The sequence below is a fragment of the Bactrocera neohumeralis genome, chromosome 5 (genome assembly GCF_024586455.1).
Source record: "Bactrocera neohumeralis isolate Rockhampton chromosome 5, APGP_CSIRO_Bneo_wtdbg2-racon-allhic-juicebox.fasta_v2, whole genome shotgun sequence".
NCBI lineage: Eukaryota > Metazoa > Arthropoda > Insecta > Diptera > Tephritidae > Bactrocera > Bactrocera neohumeralis.
Genome location: NC_065922.1, coordinates 17,111,286 through 17,129,926, shown reverse-complemented (window position 1 = coordinate 17,129,926; position 18,641 = coordinate 17,111,286). Strand labels below are relative to the sequence as shown.

Genomic DNA, 18,641 nt, shown 5'->3' with positions numbered 1-18,641 from the left:
TTTTTGGCGATTTGTGTTTTTCCGTCAGTGGAATTGGACCAAACTCAACGAGCTGTGTCTGGTTTTGATCTTCGTCACCTTTGTTAGCGATCGATAAATCGTCGACATTCTTATCGTTCGTCTCTGATATCACTGAAAATGAGCTGTTAGTGCTTGACGATACCATTATTGGCGATTTATGTTTTTCTGCCGGTGGAATTATACCGAACTCAACGAGCTGTGTCTGGCTTTCATCATTGACACTTTTGTTAGTGATCACTAAATCGTCTACATTATTATCGTCCGTATCTGATATCACTGAAAATGAGCTGTTAGCGCTTGACGATACTATTTTTGGCGATTTACGTATTTCTTTCAGTGGAATTGCACCGAACTCGACGAGCTGTGTCTGGTTTTGATCTTTGTCACCTTTCTTACTGATCGCTAAATCGTCAACATTATTATCGATCGTTTCCGATATCACCGAGAACGAACTAAAGCAACTGCTAACAGTAACCCCGTTGTTTGTAATAGATTCTGATAAGTCAACAAGGTCTGGTTGGTGTTTGTGGATCTCTACGCAACCATCATGAGTGACGCTCTCGACTGGATAGCCATGGCACCTCAAAAGTTTTGCTTCGATTATGTGACGTCGTAAATGCTTGGCAAAATCAGCTTCCGACAAACTGGATTTGGACTGCACAATGGAGTGTGTTTGTATTTTTTCACTGTCATTCGCTTTTTTCAACTTCTCGAGCTGTATTTCCTGCTTCAGCTTACGTATCTCTTGCTTTAGCAGCTCCTTCAGCTTCTCTCTTTTTAAATCTTCTTGACACTGCCGCTTAAGTAATTTTTCATTATCTTTTCCCATCGGTGCTTTCGTCTGCGTTTCTTGTAACTTTTGTGGTTGCTCTTGTTTTGGTGTTTGTTTGCTTAATTCACGACACTGTTTTCTTAATATTCGCTTGCGATTTAGTATTAACTCCTTTACTCTTAACTCTTCTTCCAGGTGACGCTTTTGTAATGACTCCTTGGCTTTCAGCTCTTCCTCGAGTTGTCGCTCCTGCAGTAATCTCTTTTCTCGAAGCTCTTCTTCCAGCTGTTGCTTTCGCAACATATGCATAACCCTGAGTTGCTCCTCCAAGTGACGTGTTTGCAATTCTCGTTTGGCTTTTAGTTGCTCTTCAAGATGTCGTTTTTGCAACATGTGCTTCGCCCTAACCTCCTCCTCCAGGTGACGATTTTGTACAGAATCTATAAGCTGCTTTTCCAATATTTGCGTTTGCAATATCATGTTTTGCTGTTTTTTTCCATCCCACCTCGGGATCTGCCACGTACAGGTTACGTCAGCTGGCATCTCTTGTGTTTGCTCTTCTTCCTGTCTCAGTCTTTTCTCTGCCTTTTCTTTGTTGAGATTTTGCTGTTGTCGCCATTCTAGTTTCTGTTGAATATATTGTTTCCAATTTTCCTCCTCTTCTGTTTTCAGAAATGCTAGGTTTTGTTGCTCTCCTGGCCATTCTTGTTTCGGTTGGGTCTTCTGAATGGCTTGATGTTTTTTCTCTTGCCTTTCCTGCTTTTTATCGTACTGTAAGCGGTTTCGATATTGTTGCATGAAAGTCATTAGACTCCGATTGCCTGTATGAAATGAGAGAAAATTATAAAGATTTCATTAGTCAACCATATGAGAAGTAAGTTTAAACACTAAGTTATAAAACTAAGTTCATTTTAGTTTCAGAAATTCCCGAAAGATCCCTTGTTAGAATATGATGAAGCAGCCTTTCAGCTGCATCGTATTTGGAGTTTCGTTACTCAACTAACTCAGGAACTTCTGCTGTCAGTCGTATTCAACTCAGACCACTCGTTATGTATGAGCTCTGCTCTTTTATGAAAAATCTCTTGTATCTCATGGAAGTGCTATAATCTCTTTCTATGCTATTTTTCTTAATGTACGCTAGTTATTTCTTCAATTCGCAACTTTTCATAAATACAATTTCAACTTACCTCGCCCTGGTCCAATAAAGATCACGTAAACTGGCATGACGCCGAAGTAGTGTTGATGGAAAGTGAAACTAGGGTGATAACGATACATTTTTAATACTTTAATAGAATATTAAAATACTGTTATTATATTTTTTCGATCTCGACTTTTTCGGTTTTTTTATTATTATAGAACTAAGTTAGTTCAGAGATAATATATTCCTCAAGAAAAATATATCTGTGGCTTGTTTTTATAGTATTTTGCGATTTTGCGTCGTAAAATAACTGCGTACGTGATGTCATCGGGTGCAAAGTCGGAACTGCGACAACGCAACGATTTCGTTCGCCTTTATAAAGCCAGTGTGCAGGTAGTCTGCTTACCTGTTACTTATCATAATCCCTCGGAAAATCCAGAAAAGGTGCAAAATACATTTCCAAGTAACTTACAAGGTCAAGGTGGAGATTAAACTATTTACTTAATTCCGATGATGAGATAAGTATATGTGGAGGGTTACGCCCATTTTCTGGATATTAATTTATACATATATGTAAATATTAAAAAATATAAGGGTTGTCGAGTTTAGGTTTTACGGCTAATGCTTCCAGTCAATTATACATTAGTCACTTAAATACTCGTATTTCTTTCTATTAACAACACACAAATATTTCGACGAAAAAATTTGATTCAAGGGGGAAAACCCACTACGCTGTCATAAGAACACAAAATAAAATTTACAAAAAATTTAAAGAGATCCCATGTAAACCCATTCATCCTTCTGATACATCAAAAATTAAACGACCCAGATATTAATTGCGAATGCAGGTAGATGACTTTCGATAGATGAAAAACTGAATTGAATTGAATATATGAAAGACTGTTAGAAAATAGTGAAAATATTTTAACTACTGGCAATTTTTCTTGGATAAAAAAGTGACAAAACAGGTAAAATGTTCGCTCATTGTTTCACAAATAAACAAAAAACTACTACACAGGTAGTCAACTACGACAAAGCAGGTTCTTGGAAAGGCACAAGATAAACACGAAGGGCTGAAGGATTAAGCCGAACATAGTTAAATCACCTTAATAAACTCCGTTACCTGTGCCTACCTGAAACATGAGTCGAATGACTGAGAATCACCTATAAAAGAAGCGACAATCCTTTCGAAAATCGAGTATCACTTCTACTACGGTAACGTCACATTCTTCTTAAGAAACAAATCAGCTAAAAAGCCATCTGATATCTGCTATTAATAACTCCACCGTAAACTATATAAAAGCGTTTGTTTTCTAGTTATTAAGGAAAAAATACTTAACAACTTTTCATCTAAATACTCACAAAGAACGACAAATTTAAAAAATGAATAATTTCGACGCACCGTTAAACAAACCCTTGGAACAGTCCAAAAATATGATTGCAAACAAGCAAGACTTCCAAACCATCCTGAAACCTGGACTAGTTGACTTGATTCCAGAAGAACACTGTACAAATCTACAACTAACTCTCTTAAAGCTACGACAAGAAGGATCAAAGTTGAAAATAGATAAGCTAATACTTCAGGAAGACGAAATTACAAAACAAATTGAAGAGCTATTAAAACAACAAGTGGAACTCGATCAAGAAGTAGAAGAACTTAGAAAACAGAAAGAGTTAGAAAATCTTTCAGGAAAAGAACTACAAAAATATCTCAAACTTAAAAAGATCGAAAGCTATAATGATAATGATACTATACTGCCAACAACCTTGCCACCATTAGATCAGCATAAGAAACTCCATTTATCAGAAGTCAAGTTCGCAAAACGTTTACGTCGCTATCGGCATATCTTGACACGAAATTTTTTGAGTCACTATGGTTACCCAGTGGAAAGTTACGACGAAGACGGGGTATTCATCGACCAACAATCTAAGCCACGAGAGTACTCATTCTATAGAAGCCCTTGTAAATTGGAACATATTTGCGTACGATGCGATCGCCCCTTTCACGTGAGCGAGGCAGGGGAATATTTAACCAAAGAAAGCTGTGTCTATCACAGCGGCGAATTTAAGGAGAGGTTTACTTGCTGCGCAGGTGAGAGAGACTCAGAGGGTTGCGAGCGTTATAAGCTGCACGTGTGGCAGGGGATTAAAGATGGATATAGCGGACCCTATAATGATTTTCTTTACACACAACCACGCTCCGATAAATCAGATATTGAAGCCAAAGTGTATGCGCTGAATTGTAAAATGTGTTACACCGGCCGTGGACTCGAAGTGGCCAGAGTATCGTTAGTTGGTTATGATGGACAAGTGGTTTATGATCATTTTGTGAAGCCGACAAGTGAAGTTGTCGATTACTGTACACGTTTCTCAGGCGTAACCGCCAAAGATCTATGTGAGATGCAAAACAAAAATTTGAAAACCTTCGCCGAAGTTCAAAAAGATTTGCTGCAACTGATCGATGCCGATACAATACTCATTGGTCATAGTATGGAGAACGATTTGCGTGTGTTGAAGATTGTTCATAAGAAGGTAGTCGACACGGCACATGAGTTCCCACACCCATTACGCTTTCCACGTCGTCATTCGCTTAAGAATCTGACTAAGAAATACTTAAAGCGCGATATACAATGTGGCAACAACGGTCACGACAGTGTGGAAAACGCTCGTGCCTGTTTGGAGTTGGTTATGTGGAAAGTGCGTAACAGGATCCTTCCAAGGCGACCGGTCAGATGGATAAGATAAACATTTTATATTAAAAAAATATTATTTGCACAAAAAAAAGGAAAATTATGAAAATTAAATAAAAAATTAAACATTTGAAATTATTTGTCATAAATAATTTTATATATTAAAATATGTTGGTTGGGGCTTCGTACGTATACTTGATGAAATTCGTAAAAATACACTCTCTTAAAGGCAGTATGCCATTTTGGTCGCAGTAGTATTGAAAAATTGCTTCTAAGTGGGAAATTGAGATTCGAATCGATCGATGCCATCGATGTACAACCTCACGTCAAGAAGTAACAATTTCAAAATAAGAAAAGACAAATAATGCCTCGAATGGTTGAATGTTTCAAGTTCTCTCAATTAGGCAACTTCGAAAATTGTTTGACACTCAAAATTATATATAAATATTACATTATAAAATTAATATTTTATATAAAAAAAATAAATTGCAAATTGTACCTAAAAAAATTTAAAATTAATTAAAATCTAATAAAAGATTAAACAGTTATGCTTATTTTTAACTGTATGTATATGTATATATAATACATATGTGTGTTAATAATTTTGGGTAAAATAAACGGTTTCATGTAATAGTTGTACTCTTTCGTCTAAAAGTTAGGATTATGTCCTAAAGTTAATAGGATAAAGAAGGAAATCTATACTTTTTTATATGAAGGATGAAAAAAATCTGCTTACGAGATTGGTGCGATAAGTTGTCAGATTCGCCCTCTACTCAATAATAAATTTTCATACCGTAGACTGTTTCTATTCGAAATGGACTCGTTGCTGCCTCTATCCTTTATGAGATCACACCATCCCTTCGATATTCAATGCCCACGCGGGCGGCCTCAAACACCTTTTAGAGAATAGTTCTCTCGAATGCTTCAAGTTCTCTCTCATCTCGCTTAGTCATAGTCCTTGTTTCTACTGCCGATGAGGAACTTCTAATGCGTAATTTTTGCTTTAGAGAAGTATCTTGTTGCTTCTCAAATGTCCATCGATCGCAAAGTAGCCGCTGTTGAGACAAGATTTTTCCTGCGCTTGATCTCCAGATTTAGATTATTGGTGGATTGATGGTAGATTATTGCCTGGCTTCGAAATATACAAAGTCCTTAAATTTTTATACTCTCGCAACAAAGTTGCTAAGGAGAGTATTATAGTTTTGTTCACATAACGGTTGTTTGTAAGTCCTAAAACTAAAAGAATCAGATATAGGGTTATATATACCAAAGTGATCAGGGTGACGAGTAGAGTCGAAATCCGGATGTCTGTCTGTCCGTCCGTCCGTCCGTGCAAGCTGTAACTTGAGTAAAAATTGAGATATAATGATGAAAGTTGGTAGACCTATTTCTTGGCTCCATAAGAAGGTTAAGTTCGAAGATTGGCAAAATCGGCCTCCTGCCACGCCAACAAAATGGCGAAAATCGAAAACCTATAAAATGTCATAAATAAAGATATTAAAGTGAAATTTGGCACAAAGGATCGCATTAGGGAGGGGCATATTTGGACGTAATTTTTTTGGAAGTGGGTGTGGCCCCGCCCTCTACTAAGCTTTTTCTAAGTTTTTTTCCAAACTCTACAGAGTCGTTTCCTTCAGGCATTTCCATATACAGTTCAAAAATGGAAGAAATCGGATAATAACCACGCCCACCTCCCATACAAAGGTTATGTTGAAAATCACTAAAAGTGCGTTAACCGACTAACAAAAAACGTCAGACACTAAATTTTACGGAAGAAATGGCAGAAGGAAGCTGCAACCAGGCTTTTTTTAAAAATTGAAAATGGGCGTAGCGTCGCCCACTTATGGACCAAAAACCATATCTCAGGAACTATTATACCGATTTCAATGAAATTCGGTATATAATATTTTCTTAACACCCTGATGACATGTAGGAAGTATGGGTGAAATCGGTTCACAACCACGCCTTCTTCCAACATAACGCTATTTTGTATTCCACCTGATGCCTTCTCTGTATAATATATGCATTAGGAACCAATGATGGTAGCGGAATAAAACTTTACACAAATACGGTATTTGAAAAATATGTAAATCACGGATAATGAAATCTCGATTATCACTTTGTCATGCGAGAGTATAAAAGGTTCGGTAACACTCGAACTTAGCCCTTCCTTACTTGTTCACATTTATGGTTGCCAACAGTGACGCAGATACCAAGGCGCGGGGAATCTCTGTGTGTTACTTTCAAGTATAATACATTGATTGCTCACTCTGTATAACCACCGGTACGGTGAGACATCTTCTCACCAAGATATGAAGCTGTTTAAGCCCACTTCTAAAGAGTCAGTCATGACCGCTGACGAAATATGGAGCTAGTGGTACACACCAGAGACCAAGGAACAATCAAAACAGTAGACTTGAGCCCTTACAACCCATATTCTATTATTAGTGTTTATTAGTGTTTATTAGTGTTTATAGTTTTTTAGTATAACTGAAAAGGTCTTCATATTTCGAGGATCTTCATTATATCAAAAATAAACTGCAAAATAGCAACACTCTAACTTTTCGATACAAATTTTGTAATACGATTTGTCCTTTGCTTTAAAATAGGCCGAAAGTTTCTTCCCACCTAGCATTCTTTTGAGATCTGAGAATAGGAAATAATCGCTGGGAGCGAGATCAGGAGAATCCGGATCCAATTCATGGATTTTTGTGTTGGTGAAATATCACTTTTTTTCTACAAATGCCGGCATTTTTCTGCAATTTTGTCCCTCAAACTGTCCAATAACACTATATCATAATCGCTGTTGAAGATTCTTCCTTTTTCAAGGTAGTCAATAAAAATTATTTAATGTGCATTCCAACTTGCAGATGCCATACCCTTGCCGGCCGACTGTGCCGTTCTCTCTGATGACTAACGATTGGACTTCGGAGTGAAATGATGGATAATTTTAATCCATTATCACATTGTCGATCCAAACAATGTTTCGGATCATCAACACGTCGTTGTTTTTGATCAAACGTAAGCTCGTGCGGTATCCGCTTTGCACAGAGCTTTCTCATGCCCATTCGTGAATTATATGATGTACACATTAGTCGAAATTTTTAAAGTGCCTGTTATTTCATTTAGTTTCAATATACGATCATGAAAAAGCAATTTGTGGATTTTTTAATGTTTTCGTCGGTAACAACATCTTTTGGGCGTCCACTGATTTCACCGACTTAGGTACTCATTCCACCAGGTCTAAAGTTCGAAGCTCCTTTTTATCCAGTTTCCAGGATATCGAAAGTTAGTTCATTTAAAATGATATAATTAAAATACTAACGATCCGGCAGCTCTGTGGGCTAAGACTAATAAAAAGTGTCGTGGTCCCGCCCTCTAACCTTGACCGATTTCACCCAACTTCGGTACATAACATACCTCTAACATTTCTATATTATAGTGCTAAAAATTATCGAAATCGAGCTACAACCACGCCTACTTCCCATATAACACAATTTTTAAGCCAAACAAATTTTTCAGTTACAAAATAATGCATCAGAATAAAACATTGCCCGAATACGAGTAGTACCGAATACCGATTAGTAATAGTACCTTATGACCTTTAATTCTAAATCGAACCAAAACTGTTCAAGCCCCTAAGTGCCGAATATGTGGACACCAACTTTTTACCGACAATATCGGTCAATGTGTGTGGCAAAGTCTTACTATGTGTGAGATATATAATTTACATTCATGGATAATCCTTTACTGATAAGAGTAACTGTGTGTCACAAATTGGTTGAATCGGGCCAATACATCCCTTAGCCCATGTAGTATACTCAACTGATAATCTAATACGTCGATAAAATAAAGAAAGCATCGTCGGAATATTGGAAGGATCAGTGACAACCATTTTGAAAGTTCATTTGGGCCTAAGAAAAGTGAAAGCGTGATTGGTTCCAAAATAACTAAATTTTTTTTAGAAAAACATCACTGCGTTAACGTCTGTGAAACAACGCTTTCCAACTACCAGGATGTCATTAAACGTATTATTTCTGGCGATGAGTCTTGGATCTATGCTTACGATCCGGAAACAGATGATGAGTCGGCCGAAAATCGTGGCAGAGGTGAGCCAAAGCTGGCAGAAACACTTCAAATCAAGTCAAAAATCAAGGTTATGGTGACAGTTTTCATTGATTATCAAGATGCGGTGCACTCCGAATTCCTACCGATCGGCCAAACTATCAAGAAGGAATACTATTTGAGTTTTATGTTAATTTGCGCGTAGTTGTTCGTAAAAAGAGGACGGAATTGTCTTACTATTTTTTGATCATAGTAGTGTTTAACATACAATTTTTGGAACTTTCGGGTGACTTTATACCGCATACATGTGTGAGTTATCTTAATAAAATTGAGAGATTGAGTTTTTCTCCTAAGCACATTGCATATTTGGGCTTAGAATGAATAAAATCAGGTGATAACTTGCCCTGGAATCCACAGCCTAACAAGACTTAGTAGAACAAAAATTTTACATAAGAAAAGGCCATTTCTCCTTCATGGAAATCTCCGCTCGTCAAGCTGATCATTAGTTATATAATTAAAGGGTCTTCCTTCCGGGTGCTACAAACTTCGTTGCAAATTTATAGGTATACCCTGTTCATGGTATAATAAGCTTATAAATCTTCGGATACAAAGCTTGTTGGTTAAAAAAATTTTAATAAAAAATTCAAAACTTTTTTTAGACATTTGTTCTCTTTTTCAATTTTTACAATTTTTATTGATATTTTAGATAAACGAGGTAGTATATTTCTCAATTCAAAATTTTACAGTTTTTAAATACAATACAATCTTAATCTTAAATTCTAAACAAAGAAATGAGTTTTAACAACAAAGACTAGAAAAAAATTGAACAACCGGCCTTAAGAGAAACACAACTGATAAGGAACCTATGTGATTGCAAATGAATATTTCTCTCATTCACTCATAGTAAGAAAGGCCAAATATTCTAAAACGATCCTAATCGAAAGCAGACAACAGACGAAACTTTTCCCTTTTTTTGAACTGCAGTGGAGTGATTTGAAGGACGACGAACGGCAAAACTCCGTGGTAAGACACCTTTGGAATGTGGAGAGACATGACGCAGCAGCGTCGAACAATGAAGCATGACATGCCCTCAGCGCGATCAGACGAAACTTTTCCCTTTTTTGAACTGCAGTGGAGTGATTTGAAGGACGACGAACGGCAAAACTCCGTGGTAAGACACCTTTGGAATGTGGAGAGACATGACGCAGCAGCGTCGAACAATGAAGCATGACATGCCCTCAGCGCGATGAGAAATTCAACGCAGGACATACTTCGTTTGGAAGAGCCACGCCACCACAGCGTTACTACAAAGGAGCACCCAACGTAGACATAGTGTACTCCTAGCCATTATAATCGAAATCCACTTGTCAGCCCTCCTGTTTGTCGGTGGCCACCTTCCAGAGCATCAGCTCCCAACATGCCCGTGCATCCTCTAAAGTATCGTGACTCTTGCCTTCTAATTGAATGTTACGCTTTAAGTGTTTTTTTACCAAATGCTTTAGCGAGTGTCGATAAGGAAAACCGTTGGAATGGGAAAAAACGATCGAAGTGTCGACAACGGTTTGGTGCACAATTTGCAGGACCCTCAAATCATTCTCCAAACCATGTCCTATAAGTATTGAGTTGGCGTCGATTATTTGAAGCAAATCAAGCTGCACCTCACCGAGCGTCTTAACTGGCTTTTTTGATTTGGATACATCTCTGTCAGTAACACCTGAGAACCGCCTATTGTGGTCCACGACGATGGACGTGGGACGCACATAATTCTGATAAACTAATTGCCCATCGAATCCGATCACAGTGACCTTGGTCAAGGCCAGTCCACGTCCTGTATGAAACATTTCACAGTCCAACGCGTACACCTTGGGCTCGTCGGTAATATGGCGTGTGTGCACAAAACCTCTATATGGTCCATTAAGGCCGGACACAACACCGGTCCATACGTGCACCGGATTGGACGCGCAGCCCACTGACTCTCTGGAGGCGCCACAACAGGTGTACTGTAAGTTGTATTTCTTGTTTTGAGTATACACTCGATGTAACTTTCCTTTATGGAAAGTACATTTCTCTCGCGTTACATATTCGCCGGTGTTTGTGATGCGAAACGGACGTTCACAGCGTACGCATTGCTTAGGCTCTTCATCATTATTCGGCACGTGTTGTCGGTCCAAGTCAGTCGGGTACACGTTCTCATCGTTGTGGGGCGCATTTGGCTTGCTGGTACTCTTTGTATAGAACCGGGGGGGCAACTTCTTATAAATTACAACTTTACCCTTGTACAAACAACTTTTAAATGGGTAGCCATAGACGGGCAAAAGATTCGGTGCGATAATATAACGTCTTAACTTTGCTATTAACTCTGACTGTGAAATTTTTAGCCAATAGCGATCAGCGAGCGGTGAAGCGACCACTTGTAGATTTGCCGCAGCAATATTAATGTTTCTGCGAATCACATGAGGTTTTCTCCCTCCAAATTTTTTAATCGCCTGTTTCTGTGGGAATTTCTTGTCACTTTTGGCACCGGTCGTTCGCGATTGTTGATGTGCAACTTGGTCCTGCAGTTGCCTCAATTCTTGCAGAAGTTGTGGCAACTGCAGTGACAATCGTTGGTTTTTCTTTGGCACAGTTGGTTCCACTTGTTGGCCACATATTTGTGATGCACCTCTAATAGGGTTGTAGGGGTCCGAATGTCTGCTCCGTGTCTCACCAGTTTGTTGCATTTGTTGTGGCATAATGAAATTGTCTGCAAGAATGATTTTTGTGACGTCAGTTATATGTAATGTGTTGGAAATAAAAATATATCTTTATTTATAATTTATACTTACGATTTATTAGATGCGTGTAAATTTGAAATTTAATCACTATTTTTATGGTAAAATATGCGCGACTTTGTTATGTAATATCCAATGGCTCAAATTTCCTAGAGATGTTTCTTCGATCACTGCGAAATCGTTTATAAATCCATCCTGAAAGATTCTGGCTTTTATATTAATTTCTGTAATCGCACCATCTTCAATCACAACTTAGCAGGTAGCTTAGAGGCTTCTTACCTATGTTAACCGATATCCTGCCACGCGTTCATTTGGGGTATATTGCTCTCTCTGTCGCTCTTACAGTTAATGTACATACCTGCTGAGACGGCAGATAGTCAGTTACCTGAAAAATTATGCAGAAGGAGGAACGAAATATTTGTTTTCAAAACTATTGTATATATAACTAATAAGTGCTTGAAAGCATGTTTTGGACTTTTATAGAAATAATTATCTTTTTGTTTTTGTATTGAAAATCTTGTTTACAAAAGTAATCATTTACCTTCAACTGAAATATTATGGATTCTAAAAGCATTTCATTATTTATTTAAAGATATTTTTGTTTAAAAATGCTTTTAACGATTTCATTTACTCAGTATATAATTTAAAAATAAGACATGTTTTCAAATTTTGTCGAAGATTTCAATGTCGAAATCATTAAATAGTGATAATTGCCAAAAACAACTTAAAAATTAATTTTAGAACAACATAAAAAATTATTTTTTTTCGTATCTCCTTCAAAGTTTCATCTGGACGCTCATCTATCATTATCAATTTATTATATAACGGGTGATCCAAGTAGAGGTACATTTTTCAGTAGTCTTTCTTTGACAGATCATGCGTGAGTCGTGTCAAGCTGTCGTGTTATTTTTGTTCAGTATTTTGGCATTTTATCATGGAAAGACGCCGTTTACAAATCGTTCTAACTTTATTATGAAAATTCACGTTCTGTAAATAATGTGTTTCGTTTCGCTCAACTTTTGACCAACATAATCGACCTACTGAGCATACTATTCGCCACACCATCACCCATAGCATTCATTATTGGATAATATTCGACCGGTTAGACGACGTCCAGCACGCAGTGAAGAAGCAGCCGTAGCTGAGAGTTCACCCAATTTGGGCCGGTCGATTGGTCAACAAAATCGTATGATATTACACGATTAGACTTTTTCCTGTGAGGATATTTAAACTCAAATGTCTATTCAAACAATTCCGCTTTAATTCAGACCTTAGAGCAAATCATAATGGGTGTCATTCGCCAGTTACCAGTTGAAATGCTCGGATGGACCATCTGAGATTTAGCTGCAGCCAACATTTGAAAGAGATAATTTTCAAAAAATAAATGCCAAAGAATATTCTTTCGTACGATAATAAACATTCCCCATTAAATTCAAAGTTTCTGTATTTGTTCTTTCAAAAAGTAGGAAACCTCGAAATGGATCACTCTATATTATCAAATAGTAGAATGTTAATATACATTTATAACTAAACTAAAACTAAGTTTTTCTCAAAATAAAATGTCAATGAATTGATAGATCAGGAGGGGAATCATATATCCTCCCGGAGTTCCTACGGATATTTTCTCTTTAGAAACTTGTGTGGGGAGACATAAAAATAAGGCAGTTTCACGAAACTTTATTTAAAACTTATTTATTAAAGTTGCTTGAGTATTTAAATAACATTTTTTCTCTATGGAATTCACGGACAATCAAGATAAAAACATATAAGTATGTATTTTTGAGAGCTCAATATCTCATGTGCTTAATCATCGTCATTTCATACTCATCACATACGTAGCAAAATTTCGACGATAACGATGATGGACATTTCTCTTTTACTCGAAATGAATCTGAGGTTTTACACCTTAAAAATGGTAACCTCGAAGAAACATAACTTTAACCCGTCCATAATATTATAACATATTAAAATTTCGCCATAATTATTCGAAAACAATAATTTCCAAAACTGAAAACAAATAGAATACAGGTTTGAGCTAAACCGAAATACTGTTAATTACTTTAAAAGAGAAAGCTTCCCGTAAAATAATGCCGTTACAATACATACAAAGTACATGTTCAGAATTGCGGTTTATAACAATGGAGTTATAGCATGTACATATATTAGGGAGCCAGGTAATTAGTTCATGACAGTCAGAAGGACAAAAATAACTGTTTACAAAAATGCGTTGTCATTGTTAAGGTGTTTTAGGTAATCACTGTCGGTTCATAAATTAAACAATTTTTAATAACGATAGACTATGAGCGTATGACATAAGATAATAAAAATATATGGTTGTAATATCCTCACAATTTCAACAAATTCCTCAAGAAAATTTTTCCCATTTTAAAGCTACTAATATCTAATAATTAGTTCTTTATTATACTCTCGCAACAAAGTTGCTAAGGTGAGTATTATAGTTTTGTTCACATAACGGTTGTTTGTAAGTCCTAAAACTAAAAGAGTCAGATATAGGGTTATGTATACCAAAGTGATCAGGGTGACGAGTAGAGTTGAAATCCGGATGTCTGTCTGTCCGTCCGTCCGTCTGTCCGTCCGTCCGTGCAAGCTGTAACTTGAGTAAAAATTGAGATATCATGATGAAACTTGGTACACGTATTTCTTGGCTCCATAAGAAGGTTAAGGGGCTATACCAGTGTGACACTTTCAAAAAAAAAATTTTTTTTTTTGCTTTTTTCGATAGCTTATATATTCAAAAATATCCTGTGAAATCGGCGAGGTCGTATTTTAAATAGTTTTTGAATGGCAGCGTTCTAAATAGCGACCGCTCAGAGGTGCAAACATATATAAGTGAAACTCTAAACGCGTTTTTCTCGAAACGACATTTTTCAAATTTGCTGACATTATAACTCAACGAGAAATTAACCGATCGACTTCAAATTAAAACTGGATATAGTTGAATACATTTGCTATACAATAGACTACGATCTTTTTGATTGGCTGAAAATTGTCAATTTGGCATTAAAAAAACGACAATTTTTTTCGTAAAAAAACGATTTTTTTTTCAAAATGGCGCCATTTTCTTAATTTTTGATATTTTTCAAAGATCGTAGTCCATTGTATAGAAAATATATTTAAGTTTAATAAACATTTTGAATTTTTTTGTTTCAGCTACTCAATCGACCGGAATCATGCCAGCAGTTGAGGCACTTTTTTTTTTGGCACTTCCGCAGACAGCACATTACTCCGTTATTTTTCAATATTTTTGTAAAATTTTTTTTTTTTAATATAGCTAAAAATATACTTTATTACGTCCATAGAACGTCGAAACATTCAATCTAGTACTTTCTTTTAAAAAAATTCACGAAAATCGCCTAATTTTTCATGCGTCACACTGGTATAGCCCCTTAAGTTCAAAGATGGGCAAAATCGGCCCACTGCCACGCCCACAAAATGGCGAAAACCGAAAACCTATAAAGTCTCCTAACTAAGCCATAACGATATTAAAGTGAAATTTTACACAAAGGATCGCTTTAGGGAGGGGCATATTTGGACGAAATTTTTTTGGAAAAGTGGGTGTGGCCTCGCCCCCTATTAAGTTTTTTGTACATATCTCGGAAACTACTATAGCTATGTCAACCAAACTCTACAGAGTCATTTTCTTCAGGCATTTCCATATACAGTTCAAAAATGGAAAAAATCGGATAATAACCACGCGTCCCATACAAAGGTTATGTTGAAAATCACTAAAAGTGCGTTAACCGACTAACAAAAACGTATTAAACACTAAATTTTACGGAAGAAATGGCAGAAGGAAGCTGCACCCAGGCTTTTTTTAAAAATTGAAAATGGGCGTGGCGGAGCCCACTTATGAACCAAAAACCATATCTCAGGAACTACTAATCTAATTAATTTTACAGCAAAATAAAAAAAATATGTAAATGACGGATAATGAAATCTCGATTATCACTTTATCATGCGAGAGTATAAAATGCTCGGTGACACCCGAACTTAGCCCTTCCTTACTTGTTTTCAACTATTTTCAACGCGATCGTGGCTACCATGAAGGAAAACTTGATCAAAGTCCACAGTGTTTTATTGGTGCATTTTTTGAGATTTGAGGCAATAGGCGGTTTGAAAGACCACGTGTATCATATCTCGCGAATCGCGCTTCTTCACTTCCTACAACAACCGAAACCGTGGGACAAAGGCGTGATCTATACCATTCTGGAGGAGATCAAAGGATTGTACTATGAAGATTCGACGCCGAAATGGTTCCATTTGACGAAGATAAAACGCTCTTGCACTAATGATCAGTCTCACAATGTTCTCATTGCCACAGAAGTTTTCTTAACAGATTTTCAGGAAAAGTGTTTTTCAGAAGGATTAAGGGGCACATGTAATGTAACCGCCTGAAAAAATGTGGGTTTGTCCGATTTTAACAATTCGGATATTGTGTAGTTACTTTGGAAAATACTCTATGACAAATTTAGTGAAGTCAAAATGAAGATACCCTATTATGCGGTAAAATATGCATTTGTGAAGGGTATTAAAGCATCGGTGCAGCCGAAATTAACGTGTTTCTTGTTTTTTTTTTTTTGTTTTAATTTTTGATTACTTTCAACTTAAATGGAGGCCTTTAGCAAGTGTTGAGTCAAGTAATCCTATTGTGTATCGATTTCAGTTCCCTACGGATTAGATGGATAGATAGTAAAGATTGAGGTTTTGCAGTGCGACCTACGATCTATTGTGCTCTCCCCTATATCACTTATGGTCACCAAGATACAGCATCTTAAACAATTCCAGGTGCCTGTTGGGCGCGACTGAGGTGATCTGTTCCGTGTCCACCTAGCTGAAACCTAGGGCCTTTAGGCTGCTTCTGCAAATTGCTGGGTAATCCAGAATCAGGTTTCCTGTCTCTAGGGATTACAAAGACTTAAAACACTTCAACTTGTTTTCTTTTCAGTGCCTACATCACCTAAAACAAAATGAAATGAAGTTTCCTAAAGAAGCTTAAAATTGTTTAAATCTACACTTTGTTCAAATTAATTGATAAAATTTGTATTTCTATTATTTTAATTTTTTCAATTTTCACAAGGACACATATGTATGTACGTATATATTTTAAATAATCGAAGTATTACATTTCTCACTTGAGAATCTTTTAATCCCCAAATACAATCTTAAACTTAACTTATAAATAATTAATGAAAAAACAACCTCAGGCTCGGGATACAAAACTCATAAGCAACAAAACTCATGTACTCATACACTCTCATCTCATACAAACTCTCATCATAATACACATCTCTCAATTTGTTGAGAAGGGAGACACATAGGCGCCGGACCGCATGCAACCGCACATAGGCCAGCCTTAGGCCTAATGTGCACTAAATCAACCAACTCTCTCATTTACTCATACATACAACCATTTCTCGAGGGAACCCAAACACTCTAAGAGAATCCTAACCCAATGCAGACACGAAACAAAACTTTAGTAATTTTGTTTAGACTGTGGCGGAGTGATATTTGGCAAGAACGGAGGGCAAAACTCCGCGACACCTTTGGAATGTGGTGACATAACGGAGCAACGCCGAATAATGAAAAACATGCTCTCAGTGCAATGACAATTTCATTTGCATAACATACGTCGTTTGGAAGAGCCACATGACCACAGCGTTGATGCAAGGGAGCACCAAACAGATGTGTCGTGCTCCTAGTATTTACAACCGAAATCCACTAGTTAGTTCTCCTGTTTGTCGGTTGTCACCTTCCACAGCATCAGCTCCAAACACGCCCGTGCATCCTCTAAACTATCGTGACTCTGGCCATCTAATTGAATGTTACGTTTCAAATACGTTTTGGTCAGATGTTTTAACGAGTGTCGATACGGAAAACCGTTGGAATGTTTAAATACTATTGAAGTGTCGACAACTGTCTTGTGGACAATTTTCAGGACTCTCAGGTCATTTTCTAGACCGTGTCCTATAAGTATTGAGTTGGCGTCGATTATCTGAAGCAAATCACGCTGCACCTCGGCAAGTGTCTTAACTCGCTTATTCGATTTGGATATGTCACTTTTGGTTATGCCAGAGAAACGCGTATTATAGTCGACAATTGCCCCAATGGGGCGCACAAAGTGCTGATAAACTAATCGCCCATCAAACGCGATCACAGTTACCTTGGTCAAAGCCAGTCCACGTCCAATAAAGGACATTTCACAGTCCAGTGCGTACACCTTGGGCTCGTCGGTAATCCGGCGTGTGTGCACAAAACCGCCATATGGTCCATTAATGCCGGACACAACACCGGTCCACACGTGCACCGGATTAGACGTACAGCCCACTGACTCGCTGGAGCCACCACAACAAGTGTATTGTTTATTGTATTTGTTATGCCGGGTTTTTACTTTGTACAATTTACCCCAATGAAAGGTACATCTCTCTCGCTTCAAATATACGCCAGAACTTGTGACACGAAAAGGACGTTCACAACGTACGCATTGCTTAAGCATTGCATCGTTATTCGGCACGAGTTGCCGCTCTAACTCAGCTAGGTTCACATGGTCGTCGATATTGGTGCTAGCATTGTAAGCTGGTGCTAACTTCTTGAAAATTACAACTTTACCGTTCTGCACTGCGCTTTCTGTGGGGTAGCCATAGTTGGGCAACAGATGCGGTGCGACGACATAACTTCGTAATTTTGCCATTAACTCCGACTGTGAAATTTTGAGCCAATGGTGTTCACCCAGCGGTGTAGCGACTACTTGTGGGCTTGGAGCAGCAAGATTAGTGGTTTTTCGAACCACCTGAGGTTTATTCGCATTGTGTATTTTATTCGGTTGTTTTTGTGGTTTTTTCTCGTGTCTTTTGTCTTTGGGCCTTTCCAATTGATGGTGCGCAATTTTGTGTTGCACTTTTCTTTGTTTCTGCACTATTTGTGCCGGCTGTTGGGACATCCGACGGTTATATCTAGACAGAGTTGGTTGCTGTTGTTGTTGCCCATACATTTGTGGTAAATTTACATTAGGGTTGTAGTTTCGATTAGTATTTTGATGAAACCTTTCGAAGTGTAGATGCTGGTCCGAGTGTCTTCTTCGCCGTGTCTCACCGGATTGCTGACTTTGTTGTGCCATAATTAAGTTGTCTGCAAGAATAATTCAGGTATATGCTTTTTTATTAGTG

General features: G+C 37.5%; 3 protein-coding genes across 3 annotated transcripts; 1 reads left to right on the top strand and 2 right to left on the bottom strand.

Annotated features, from left to right (window-relative positions):
• Positions 1-3,314: 3,314 nt before the first annotated feature.
• On the top strand, positions 3,315-8,891 carry LOC126758273 (putative exonuclease GOR). Its single transcript, XM_050472488.1, has 2 exons — positions 3,315-4,628; positions 8,637-8,891. The coding sequence occupies exons 1-2, from the start codon at positions 3,315-3,317 to the stop codon at positions 8,889-8,891; spliced, it is 1,569 nt and encodes a 522-aa protein (XP_050328445.1).
• Positions 8,892-10,053: 1,162 nt separating this feature from the next.
• Positions 10,054-11,418, bottom strand: LOC126758271 (putative exonuclease GOR). The gene has a single exon (XM_050472484.1). It carries the CDS (start codon positions 11,416-11,418, stop codon positions 10,054-10,056), a length of 1,365 nt encoding a protein of 454 aa, XP_050328441.1.
• A 5,782-nt stretch (positions 11,419-17,200) lies between these two features.
• On the bottom strand, positions 17,201-17,971 carry LOC126758270 (putative exonuclease GOR). The gene has a single exon (XM_050472483.1). The coding sequence runs from the start codon at positions 17,969-17,971 to the stop codon at positions 17,201-17,203; it is 771 nt and encodes a 256-aa protein (XP_050328440.1).
• Positions 17,972-18,641: the final 670 nt, after the last annotated feature.

What these genes read in the sequence shown, in the direction of transcription:
- LOC126758273 (XM_050472488.1), top strand. Translation starts at nt 3,315, where the DNA reads ATGAATAATTTCGACGCACCGTTAAACAAACCCTTGGAACAGTCCAAA. An exon ending in TGGAGTTGGTTATGTGGAAA is followed by an intron (nt 4,629 to 8,636) that starts GTGCGTAACAGG and finishes TCCAACTACCAG; the next exon opens with GATGTCATTAAACGTATTAT.
- LOC126758270 (XM_050472483.1), bottom strand. Translation starts at nt 17,971, where the DNA reads ATGCTTAAGCAATGCGTACGTTGTGAACGTCCTTTTCGTGTCACAAGT.
- LOC126758271 (XM_050472484.1), bottom strand. Translation starts at nt 11,418, where the DNA reads ATGCCACAACAAATGCAACAAACTGGTGAGACACGGAGCAGACATTCG.